General features: G+C 29.9%; 2 protein-coding genes across 2 annotated transcripts in view; both read left to right on the forward strand.

Annotated features, from left to right (window-relative positions):
* The first annotated feature begins 1671 nt into the window (after positions 1-1671).
* Positions 1672-3369, forward strand: LOC133815964 (cationic amino acid transporter 2, vacuolar-like). The gene is made up of 2 exons (XM_062248710.1): positions 1672-1822; positions 2999-3369. Exons 1-2 carry the CDS (start codon positions 1676-1678, stop codon positions 3188-3190), a joined length of 339 nt encoding a protein of 112 aa, XP_062104694.1. The 5' UTR covers positions 1672-1675; the 3' UTR covers positions 3191-3369.
* A 3048-nt stretch (positions 3370-6417) lies between these two features.
* Positions 6418-13642, forward strand: part of LOC133814130 (uncharacterized) — a 33667-nt gene continuing 26442 nt past the window's right edge. Inside the window, exon 1 of the mRNA XM_062247127.1 lies at positions 6418-6492. Within this exon, the coding sequence (XP_062103111.1) occupies positions 6418-6492 (75 nt within the window). The remainder of the gene's footprint in view (positions 6493-13642) is intronic.

Below are 13642 nucleotides of genomic sequence, written 5' to 3' on the forward strand. Positions count from 1 at the left end.
ACAAAAAATAATCATATTTTGTGTCGTCAAGGTCAGATATATATATATATTCATTCTTAATTATATGTACATTCTGCTGTTTGACTTGTCATCTACGTGGTTTCAATACTTTGGTGGAACAAACTTTGGTCGGACTTCCGGCGGACCGTTCTATATTACTAGTTATGATTATGATGCTCCAATTGATGAATATGGTCAGTGACTTGTCATTATTTTTCTGAGTTTTATTTGTATTTTTTGTTTATCTATTTGAGGAAGGAGTGATTTCCATATAAATATTCTAAATTGGAAGGAATATAAGTGCAAAAATATTTAGATTATAAAGCATGTTTTGTCATTGTGTAGGCTTACTGAGTGAGCCTAAATGGGGACATCTAAAGGATCTGCATGCTGCTATAAAGCTCTGTGAACCTTCTCTGGTTGCTGCTGATTCACCCCAGTATATTAAATTAGGACCAAAGTAGGAGGTTTGTGTGACCCTTTTATTACTGTTTTTTATGCTTAACTTTTAATTATGTGAGCACATGATAACTTATAATGGAATAGAAAAGGAAACCAAATATAAAGAAACAAGAAAAAACACTGTCATGTATCCCTACTTCCTTACATGGAATTTAGCACTTACCTTTCCCGATCACTAAGATACAAGTTCCAAGCCAATGTTTTAATTTATTTCTGAATCTTTTTCATAGTTTTCTTATCAGTTTTAATGGTACATTATGTATAAGTTATTGTTATCATCATTATTATTATTATTAATTTTTATGTGAAACAAATTTGTATTAATAATGGATGATATGCTGTGTATTACTGTAGACAGCCTCTGAAAGACTGCTTCAATCTAAAACATCCAGTATGACGTAAAACATAAAAACTATCCCAAAAACTAACTCATTACAACCACAAATACCAATGACCGAGAAGCATTGAGAACGATTATGCCTTAAAATGCTTACAGTTGAAAATCCATACAACCAACCAAGGCTTAACTTTTTCCCAGATAACTCCCGTGTCCTCTTCTTCTTCATTGAAAATTTTATTTCTTTCTAATCATATACTGCCTAATGGTACTCTTTATAGAAGTTCCAAGTACATATGAAATTTTATTGTCACTTGTTATCTTATATTTATATGGTGCATCTAATCTATGATACAGAATTATGGTGCATTCTTGGAGAAAGACGGAGCAGGGTTTAGAGGGCAAGTTAAACTTACTGGATTTCAAAATGGGGATATATCCTGAAATGTGTAAACATCTTCTATATCCTGAAAAATCCAACTTTTTTTTTGAGCCAGAGAGCCCAGCATATAGCTTATTTTGCCACATTCCTGAGCTTCTTCCTCTACCTGATTTAGATCCTAAAATAATAGTTGATCATAGAATCAATTAGGTTAGGTACAGTACTATTTAACTACAGGTTGTGTCTTAATTTGTCATATTTTTCATGAATTCAGAAATGAAAGTATAGATGCATTTGCTCAGTAGGTTGCCCTCCTGTACATTTATTTTCTCTCTTCAATTTGAAGATACATTTGCTCCTTTCTGCTGGTTTATTACCATGAATCTTCTATTGCTCGTGCTTTCAATTGTATCTTTCCTTTTTGTTAACTCGCTATTTTTAATTTTGTCTGAATAACATTGTTTTTTTTTTTAATTTCTCAGCCACAAATTTTGATGGCAATGGCTAGGGATGGGTTGCTGCCCTCATTCTTTTCAGATGTTAATGAACGCACACAAGTTCCTATAAAGAGCATAGTGGTAACTGGAATTGGTGCTGCAATCTTGGCATTCTTTATGGATGTTTCAGAATTGGCAGGAATGGTAAGTGACATGTTTTTGGGGTAATTATTGCAATGTTTGTTGTCTTCTGCAATGAAGTGTTTTCTTTTATGAAGATGCCTACAGTGGTGGTACTAGACTAAAGCATGGCACATTGAGATTTATTGTGAGCCAAATTTTAATCAGAAAGCAAGTCAATAAAAATGATATTGATGATAAAACTGAGATGATGCCAAAACATAAGTTATGATCTTTCCTAACCCCTCTTTTTTATTTTTTTTTATTTTTATTTTTATTTTTATTGCAAGTGTCTTCTAAATCTGATAACATGTGATAACATGGATAGTATTTGGGATAGAATCAAGTATTGGGTAATTTTGTGGTTGTTTGATGTCAAAGATTTCAAGAATCTATTGTTTTCGGACTTCTTAAGGGAGTTGGCATGTATTTTGTAATTGTTGGACTTCTCCCTTTTCTTTGTACTTCTTTCTGCTTAATGTTAGTTATTATTATTATTATTATTATTATTATTATTATTATTATTATTTTGTTATTGGTTAAAAACTTAGTTAACGAGTTTCAAGCTTTGAAATATTTAAGATTTTAAAATTTAATATCGATTATGTCATCAACTATTTATTCGAAAGTTATGTAGAGGTAGTTCCTTTAAAATAAGTATAAGCATATTTGTTTTGCTCTATAAGTTTGCTTATGTGTTCTTTCTTTGGAGGAGAGGAATGAGGAGTCAGAGGGGAATGGGAATGCTAACCTAATACCCAGATTATTGTTTCTAAAAAAATGCTCTAATAGGAAGATAGAATGCTCATTGTTTGTTAAATACCATATAGTATATGTTGTTTCTTAAATAGTCATTACAGATGTAAATTTGGATTCTAGCTATAATGGCTATCTGTTCAGCGATCTAGTTAGAGTGGAACAAAATAATTTTAAAGATTTTGAGGACAATCTTGAAAGTCCATGGGATAAAGTTAGATATTGGGTAGCTATTTGGTTATACAATGTCAAAGAGTTTTAAAGGAATGTTATTTGCTGATTTAGCTACAGATTGGACTTTCCTGTTGTGCTTTTCTACTGTCTGATAAAAATCAGACTTCTATTTTCTCATTTATGAATACAAGTTTCCTTTTAAAAATACTACAAATGTAAATTTGGAATTCCTGTTTCTGTTTTTTATATTGATGCCTTTGCCATTGGCAGGTCAGCGTGGGTACACTTGTTGCATTTACTATGGTAGCAATATCTGTATTGATACTCAGGTATGTCCCACCAGATAAGGTGCCATTGCCACCATCTCTTCAGGAGTCTACTAACGAACAACTTAGTGTAGTTGTGGATATACTTCGTCATAACAATTTGATGGCACTGCCTCCACCACCTCCAACAGACTAAGCTTCAGATGCAAATTTAAGAGAGTCGCCATCTATTTCAGTTCGGGAGTCACAAGATGATTCTTAGTTACTAAGGAATGAACTTTATGAAGTTTTTTTATTTTTATTTTGGTAGGGGTAACCTTAAAATGATAACTTTATGACTTATTTTAGTATTGAACATTATAAAGAATTTTAGCATTTAACATTTTATTATTAAATAGTTTTTTTCTAGTTTATTTCTAATATAGAACATTTATAAATAACTGTTATTATCTTTTACCTACACATAACCATTAAATTTGAACAAAATATAAATTGTGTAACAAACCAATAAAATAATGCTATGTAGGCTAATAAAATGATACCACATAGGATGCCACATATGATGCCATACAGAATGCCACGTAGGATGCCACGTAGGATGCCACATAGGATGCCACATATGATGTCACGTCATCAGACACGTAAAACAACAAAAACCATGTCAGCATACACGTAGGATGCCATGTCATCAAACACGTCATCTGATGACTCATCAAATGATTTATAACTTAGTGGGGTCCACTGATTCTTTTACCTACCAGTGTTAATAAGTGTAGGTAAAGACTCTTTCCCCACTAACTTTTATTTAACAATCTCTACCAATTCAATATTGGTAGGTAAATCATATTACCCACTATTAGGCTAGTTTTACCTACACTTACAATTGGTAGGTAAAGACCCCATTTTCTTGTAGTGTCAACTATAATTTCCATAGGATAAATACAATAATATACATTAAAATATATTGAAAAAATGACAAAAAATATATACATTAAGATAGAAAAACTTACAATTGATCAGAGTTTGAGAAAATGTATTCTAACACTTCCCTATCTTTCGGTCTTAAAGTATTACCGAGTTTAAAATGTTCAAAGAACACAACATCATCTTGACTAATAACATGTTTTTTTAAAAATAGTGATTGTGAGGCCTTTTCGTTAATGGATTCACATGTCAATTTTTTCTTCTTCTCATATCTACATGGAATTTTATCTTTGGCTTGTAAATCCAGTTTAATAGAGTGTAGTTCATCTCTCAACTCTTTCAACTCATGCTCAATTACTATCGTCCATTCCATTTCTGATTCCATCACGAAGTTCTATACAAAAAAATTGACGAAGATTATCACTATGTAAGAAATATTTTTGAAAAATAATAATATGTTTGAAAATTTTACATGATGAAATTTTCAAAACTTTAAAATTCCTCACATTTTTAGTTTATTGAAGAAAAATGAACTACAAAATAATTTGTAATAATAATGTTTTAAAATTTCTTTTATAAAATAGGAAATTTTTAAAACCCTATAACCTTCAATGTAAATTTATAAACCTAATAGTTGATATCTAAGAAGTTTGAATAATTTCGAATTTTACAATGGGAGAAAAAAATGATAATTTGTATGTAAAAATAAAGAAATCACATGAATGATTGAAAATCTTGCAAGAAACACTATGAAAAATCTAGAGCTTTTTCATAAAACATTTTTTAAAAAAATTGTTCTTGTGAGATTTTACTAGACAAGTTTTTCAAGAGAAATAAGATTTAATCATTTTTTTTAATTTCAAATCCTACATGACAAATAAAACTAAGTTGGAATTTAAAAAAAAAAAAGATCTAGTAGTGAATTTCGAAATATGAAATTGGTGAAATAGATGATAAATTGTTTGTAAAAATAAAGAAATCACAAAAATGATTGAAAATCTTGCAAGAAATACTACGAAAAATCCAGAGCTTTTTCATCAAACATTTTTTAAAAAAAAATTTCTTGTGAGATTTTAATAAACAAGTTTTCAAGAGAAATAAGATTTAGTCTTTTTTTTTTTAATTTCAAATTCTACATGAAAAATAAAACTAAGTTGATATTTTTTTTTTACAAAAAACCTCTAGTAGTGAATTTCGAAATATGAAATTGGAGAAATAGATGATAATTTTTTTGTAAAAATAAAGAAAGCATAAAAACGATTGAAAATCTTACAAAGAACACTATGAAAAATCTAGAGTTTTTTCATCAAACACTTTCAAAAAAATAATTCTTGTGGGTTTTCACTAAACAAGTTTTTCAAGAGAAATAAGATTTACTCATCTATGTGAATTTCAAATACTACATAACAAAAAAAAAAATATGGATTTTTTTTTAAAAAAATAGAAAATCTACTAGTGATTTTCGAAAATGACATAGAAAACTTACTTGAAAACACTTTCAAAAATTGGAGCTTCTTCAATAAACAAGTTTTTTAAGATGAGTAAATTTTGTATAAATATATATATATAATATATATAGAAAATTCGAAATATGTTTTATTAATTAGCCAACTAATTGTAGTTGGGAAGATAGGAGTCATTAATGCATAAAGAATGAATTTGGAAAGAACAAGGAATGAAAGGAATTGAGAAGGAATGAAGAAGGAATGGGGATATGGAATATTGGAATGAATCTTAAATAATGATTTTTTTAATTATTTAATTAAATTAAAAGGTGACCGCCATGTCAGCAGGTAGCACATTACCAAGTTTGAAAAAGTCAAAGATAGCATTAATTAACAGCTTTAAATGTGGACCATTGGATCTTAATCCAATGGCTATTAATTGACAACCCATCCATGGGGAAAAAACTCAATCACCATTAAGAGTGAACTCATATATATATATATATATATATATTTCCCTAGTGTATATATATATCTCAGTCTCTCAAACTCTCTCACTCTCAGACTACCTCATCTCCGGCCACGATACTGCTACGTCATCGACAACATGATATACATACAAAACCATTTAAAAATATATATTAATTATATTAATATAAATTCAAATATGATAAAATATCATTATTATAATATATATATATGTCGACTGGGTTGTATAGGCAACAACCCGATCTCTTAGCAGCGGTGGCACTACTTCGGCGTGGTGGTGGTGGTAGCACAAAAATACAATGGGTTAGAGTAAAAGGTATTAAAAAATAATTACTGGAGTGAGGAAACTTTACATGTGTTAGTAGTCCCGGTGGTGGTGGTCTATTTCCGGAGTGGTGGAGCACGAAGGTGGGTGTGAGATTTTTTTGGGATTTTTTAAGAAATGGGTTTTGGGAAATTTTCAAAGAGAGAGAAAGATGTGGATGGCTAGGGTCAGATGGGGTTGGAGGTGGGTGGGTGGGGTCGGAGGAGGTGTGGCTAGGGTCGGGTCAGGTTGGAGTTTCAAATGGAGGGTGGCGAAGTTGTAGAGAATCAGAAGAGGAAAGAGAGAGTGAATCGCAAAAATGAGGAAGAAGAAGAGGTACTGCCAAATATATTAGGCTCATTATTTGCGGCGGAAATTACTCCCACTATTTCACCGCAAATAACCTATAAGATTATGCATCAATGAAATAGTGTCGTTCAAACTAAAAATTAAAAACCATAACGGTATTTTCGACGAAAAATTTCACCACTATTAATAAATGAAAAAATGCTTGCAATTTTTTCCCACCAAATTATTTCAGCCACGTTTTTCATCACTGCTCAACTTATTTGCGGCGAACACTACCGCCGCCAATAATACATTTCCCAGCAGATAACTGAATAGATACCCACGCAAATGTTGTGCACTTGCATGTCTTTCACACCTTTTATTTCCATTATTTGCGGCGAACAATTCCTTGCAAATATCAAAATTTCACCGCAAATAAAGCCAGAATTTATGATGTCTTTTGGGGACAGTAATGTGCGGCGAATATATGCTTTTGCCGTAAATAATTGGGTTATTTATGGCGAAATAACTTCACCCCAAAAAAAATGAATATTTTGTACCTTAAATATGATAGTTTGTCATCCAAAATGTTATCATAATATATATATTTTAAGATTTTGGAGAGAGTGGGGCAAGTTGCGTACCGTTGAGCACTGCCCCCAGCACTAGCCAAAACGCATAATGTCTTTCACATCTCGATGTTGCGTAAGTAGTACATTGTAGCGCACCAAAAAAAAATTAATTTATTAATTTTGTGCTTGTTTTATTTTTAATCATTAAGTGTTAGAAATTATATTTTTATAGTTTGAATTGTTTGGTAAATTTTGTGTATTTAATTGTTAATTATTTTATTTATTTATTAATTTAAATAAGTGAGAAAATGAGTTTTGATTGAATGCACCAAGGTGCATGGTAGGTAGAGATGCACCTTAGCAATTGGGTTTGTGCATGTGCATGGTTGCATGTTGTGCATGCAATAGATTTTCTACACATTAATTTCCTTTTATTGGTTTTTTTTTATTTAATTAAAAGAATTAAAAAAATAAGAGAAAGGGAAAGGAAGGAGTAGGCATGTGGCACAATGGGAAAGGGGGCGGGGGGGGGGGGGGGTATGCTTTTCTGTTTTATTTGAAAATTTGATAACGTAAATTGATGATGGCTAGAAAAATTGGGAAGGGTGAGTATTTTTCTTCTTTTAATTTAAATGGAAATCCCTTTATTTAATTAATTGGAATAAAGAAAATTAATGGAAATTGGAAAAGAGGAAACTTACCCATTTCCCACTAGGCTAGGCTATTTTCTATAAGTTAGATAAAAGGGAAAGAAAGAAAAGAAGAGGTCATTTGTGCATTGGTGTCGTCGGCTAGGAGGAGAGAGAGAGAGAGAGAGTGCGTGAGAGTTAGAGAGAGAATGGGAGAAAAGGAGAAAGAAGAGAAAGAAGAAGAAGGCTTCGGAAAACCTAGGTTGGTGTTCTTGATCCTTAAGTGGTTTAAATCCTTTAATCTATATCCTCACCTTCATGATTTCTAAGTTTTCATGTTAATATTTTTGTTCTTCTTTTTGTGGGTTTCGAATTCCCTAGGGTGTTTGATTAAAGGTGGTGGCCATTTTGGTTTTTTGTTTCTATCAAGGAGGTAATGAAACTTATAATCCTATTCTTGTTTTTTTGTTGTTCTAAGATTCTTTGGATATGAATAAGGCATATTGTATTTTGGGCATGAATATTGGCTAGGGGATACCTTAGATTTCTAAGCTATGAAGTATGTTCTCAATGTAATATTGATGTTATTGTTTTCTTAGATGCATGCTTAGATTGGGTTTTTGACCTTGTCTACTATATGTGTTGATGATTGATCATATATTTTAGAAACATGCAAGGGTTTTGTTGTTGTTGAATCATTATTTTATCTTACTCTTGGAAAGCATGTTAGGATTATGTGATCTTGTATTTTGTTAGGGTTCATGTGTTTATTTAAATTTTGGTAAACATGCTTATGAGTTTGGGGTAAGTTGTTAATATGTGGAAATTGGGATTCATGAGGTTTCGGCCTATAGGGTTTGATGCATGCTATGATGTTTTTATCTTGTGTCACTTATACACATTAGGAACATGCTAGGTTAATTGGTTAAATAAAGAGTTTGTCTTGAATCTTTTATAAATGATAAATTAATGATACATGAAGGTTATGGTTTGAGTTTTTTGAAAAGCATGAATTAAAAAGATGAATTTCATGATGAATTATGCTTGCTGATTTTTGTGTATAATTGGTGAGTGAATTGGTGAAACAGTGATTTAAATGCACAAGTGATGTCTCTAATGATATTTTGATTTTATGTAAATAAAATGGTGTTTTATTTCACATTTAAAATGGTATTTTTACTCTATTAATACATTTAGTTCTTTTATATTTTATGAAGAAAATGTGGTTTTTAATCCAAGTTTATGATTTTTGAGTAATCTAATAGTTGCTGGAATTTTGATTTAAGAATAAGAAATATCTTTTAAATTAAATAAATAATGTAAGTACATTGCATAAATTATTACTCTAAGTTTTGTATATGTAAAAATGATATTTTTAATATGTAACCACGAATGTTCACATTATTATTTAAGTGCTGTTTTTTTTTTTTTTTAAATGAGAAAATGATTGGGCTTAATTTCACTTTGATTTTTTTAAACAAAATAAAGGTTGTTGAAAGTTTATGTTATTAAGTTGAAATAAGTATTTTGTTTAAAACTAATGGGTTTTACACTTACATAATTTAAGTCTTAAATAATATAAGAGAAAAATATATTTTCCCATTTAAATTATAATTTCTCACACTTAATCTTGTAATTTTTGTTAATTTAGAAAAATGTTATTTTCTAAAGAAAACATGAAATTTTATAAGTATTTCTATATAATTATAAGTTTTGCTGTTTCTAAGCAATTTAAAATAATAAATGGGAGTATTAATTTATGAGAAATTTAGAAAGGTTAAATGAATTATTTTTATGATTTAAAAATAATGTATTAAGTAGTTTAATCAAACTTTGAGTTTAAATAAATAAATAATGGTGAAGAGAACATGTTGCTGAATTTTATTTGAAAATGTTAGAAATGGACATGTAGGAATTCTCGTTTTAAAACGTCACTTTTTAACAATGCTCTCACGTATGCATGTCGTATGCAAATATATTTTTACGTTCAAATATATGTCTATTATTCAAACATATAGTTTTTACTTTGTACCCATGAAGGGATAATAGGTAGAATTGGCATTATTCTTTTGTGAGTTTATGTGAAATGTGTATGTTTGGAATTATTGGGCAATTGACACCATGTTTGCATGGCCATGCACACATGGAGTATATGTGTTGGGCAAGGGTCATGTGATTCTAAGAGGCAATGTTTGATTATGATTATAGGCTCGTTGTGAAGTTTTCTCATTTTTTCTTTGCTCGAACCTGAGGTAAGGAAGTTAGATAGAATTTTTATGTTTATGCTATGAAATGGTAAGATTGGTCTATCATGAGAATAACGATATGCTATGTACGATGAAGGACCGTGAGATATGAAGTATGGAATTCTATCTTGAAATGTTATGACGAATGTGAGTGCAACATGTGTTCTCCTTTGTGTTGTTTTGAAATGGATTTCATGTGTTTTGTATGTTGTATGAAAAAGCAAATGGTTATTACCTTGTTGAACGTGAGACAACAAAGGGGTTAGTAAGGATATGACGTAACCCAAGTTACTATAAGGATATGACGTAACTAGGGCGGACACGTCGAGGTTATTCAAGGACCAGAGCCTCCTGTTTACCTCACAGAGGAGATTTTTCCACTACAAGAAAAAATGCTTTTAATAACATCGAAAATGTGTTATCAAAACATACGATAACACTTTCTGATGTGTTAAGACCGACTATGTTATCGTAGGTCAGGGTACTTTACATAACATTTTATCAGTGTTATACAGATGTGTTATTGTACTGTCAACGATAACACAATTTATGTGTTATTTTAATATATAGATAAGTGTTTAATTATGTTATTTATAGTCGATTATATAACACTTTTTTTGTGTTATACTACACTTTAGTATAACATTTTTTTTTGTGTTATACTACACTTTAGTATAACACATTATTTGTGTTATACTACACTTTAGTATAACACATGTGTTATATTAGCTTAGAGAAACATATTCTTTTTTTACTTACGCAAAACTAGGAGAACAAATATGAAAGTTGAAGCCAAATAAGGAAACATAAATAGATTTTTATTAATTACTCAAATGTAATTACAATATTTAGTCTACTAGTCTAGGCTTAAGAAATCATATTACTACATAATTTATGCCCAATTCTGATTCCTTTATCACTAAATACAAAACAAGAAATGTATACAAAAATTAGTGAAATACATTCTTCCATTCTAAAGGCCTCAACTACAAATGTTGTCAAGAATTGCTCCAAAGAAATCATCTCAATATACCCGCACATTGTAAAAAAAAAGTCATTTTATTATTAAGAACATAAGACTTAAGCTAGTTTCCACCTGTAAGCATATAAAGTTAAAATGAAATTTGTAATAACTCCAAAACTTGACGAAACAGCAGGGTATAGAAAGATGTACTACCATGCAAAACGATTGAAGCAACAAAACATGCAACTTAAAACAATAAGCTAAGAGATGAACGAAGAGAAAATTCCACTGCCAAACAGAGTACTCTATCAATACCTAAAACTTAATGAAAATGAAAGAAACATTCAGCAGCATAATTCTAAAGCACAACAGAAGACTTTCTTCTTTATACCTTGACAAGGGCTGATGAAAGTCATCTTTTTGTTGGTAGTTCGTCTTCTAACATGGTCATATCAGCCTATTAAGAAAGAAAAATCTAAGCAGTAGAATTTCCCACAAAACAAACAGTTAAATTCATAAATGAAAGTGAATGAGAAAATCAGAGAGGATAGAGAATGAATGAACTGAACTTTATTGAAATATATTGAAGTGTTAAATAGAAAAAGAGATTACATCATTTATAATGAGCTAAAAATTAGAGTACGACTAACAGATTCATAGAAAACCATAACAAATCTAGCAACTACCACTTAATAGATAAATTTGTAGTAATAAAAGCAATAATAACCTCAGAGTAGTCACTATCACAAGATTTCATTCTATAGTTGCTAAAATCATAAATGATGTTAAAGTGGTTACAAGATACTCTACAAAGATTACTTACAAGAGTCTCTATCAATTATGTTTTCATATTAAAAAATATTATTTAAATTGTTTCTTTTGTGTTTTATTTGATCATTTCATGACAATCTGTTTTAATACTTATCTATATATATACACATGTAAGACATGAATTCATACAAAATAATGAATTCACAGGTACACCAAAGCAAACAAAGAAACCAAACACTAAATTATAAGACATTGGTTCTTTTTTAGTATGAAAATGTACCTCTTGGAATATCAAAATATTCTACCGCTTGTCATACCTCATATAATCCAAATAAAACATATCAAAAAAATAAATAAATAAATACTGCATGCAAGGAAAAGTAAAAGTTTGTCCTCTCCCAAGCAAAGCGGACATTGATATGCATCTGACCATATTTCCAAATATAGCCAACTACTCCAATAAAAAAGAAATCAAAACAATGAAGTACATATAATACGATAACTTTCCTAGACAAAAATATGAAATTCTGATACTGTATTATAAAAAATAAAAACTGACTTTTTAGTTCTGAAGCACATCTCACATCTCAATTTTCTTTTGGTAGCTAAATCTATTTGTGCCTAAATATATAATTGAAAACTTTATGTATTATTTTGGGCATTACCATTTTATTTTGGTAGCAAAGAAAAAACATTTACCTACTAATTTTTTGGTAGCTAATAATAATGTTTCAATCATTTTATTTTGTAAAATTTAGCTACTATTGTGAGAGTCTGATCTAAATCAGGTTTTTATGTTTAACAATGCTAAAGTTCTATGTATCATAATGAAATGAATATTTGAGAGTCTAGTGAAAAACTTGTTCATTAAATGGTGTCTCCTAAGGAAATTGGCAATCTAAAAAGTCAGTGTGTGACTAATGTCCAATGCTCAATAGTGAAGAATATAGTGTCAATCAAGATCCCAAACTATGGATAGTTATCGTTAGATTCTCATATGGCTTTAGCATTTTATAAATTTTCCTTTTTGGTACTTCAACCTAGTGAATTACAAATTTGAGGCATATGTATTTACAATGCACCAATTCATCATGAGTTCACATCCTATCAGTTAAAGCAACACACACATAACTATGAGAATCTGCAGTTTGTTGTTTAAAAATTGGCGAAACAAAAACAATATTCATAAAATATAACTATGAGAATCTTATTCTGTCCTAGCCTGTTTCCTTTTCCATAAACACACAGACATATATATAAGGGCTGCATGCATTTAATCATGCCTTCTTTATTGAGTATATTTCTATAAATTCATAGCACTACACCAGATCCTAATAGTCCAAACTAAAGAATTCAAAGTCTGTCACAAGTATCTATTATCGACAAAAAAAAATCCAATTTAAATTCAATAGTTATCAAATGTTTTCACTGCCATAATCATAGCTGCCACTAAAGTTGTGGAAGAGGCTCTTTGGTAAAGGTGTATTATGAACCTCTCAGACAATCGTATATGTGTGATCTACTTGGTTAAGATTACAATAAGGGGATGAGGAAATTACATGAGATAACTGTGAAAAAAAATTAAATGAGATAACATAGATAGATTTATTAAACATCACACCATCTGCATTTACAAATTATATAGCTAAAAAAATCAACATAAGGACAAAAACTCAACTTAAGACATATTAAAAAAGAAATCTTGAATAACAACACGGTTCTTCTTTTTGTCACCCATATATATGATATATTTATAGTTAATAGACATGAAAATAAAGTGTCAACTATGAATTTATATAAATATAATATAATGTTTCACAATAAGCTGCAACAACAATCCTTTAGAAAATTGATTTTTATGCTATCAAACAAATCATTTTCTGTAGAAAAATAGAAGAAAAACAGAGAAAAGGGGCAACATTCCAACTTGTATTCTATACAATCACATCTAATTTTTTTGATACAAAAACATAAACAAAACTTGTCCAATACACTTCCTCTAAGCTGTTAATCTCA

This window comes from Humulus lupulus, chromosome 2, assembly GCF_963169125.1.
Source record: "Humulus lupulus chromosome 2, drHumLupu1.1, whole genome shotgun sequence".
NCBI classification, from domain to species: domain Eukaryota; kingdom Viridiplantae; phylum Streptophyta; class Magnoliopsida; order Rosales; family Cannabaceae; genus Humulus; species Humulus lupulus.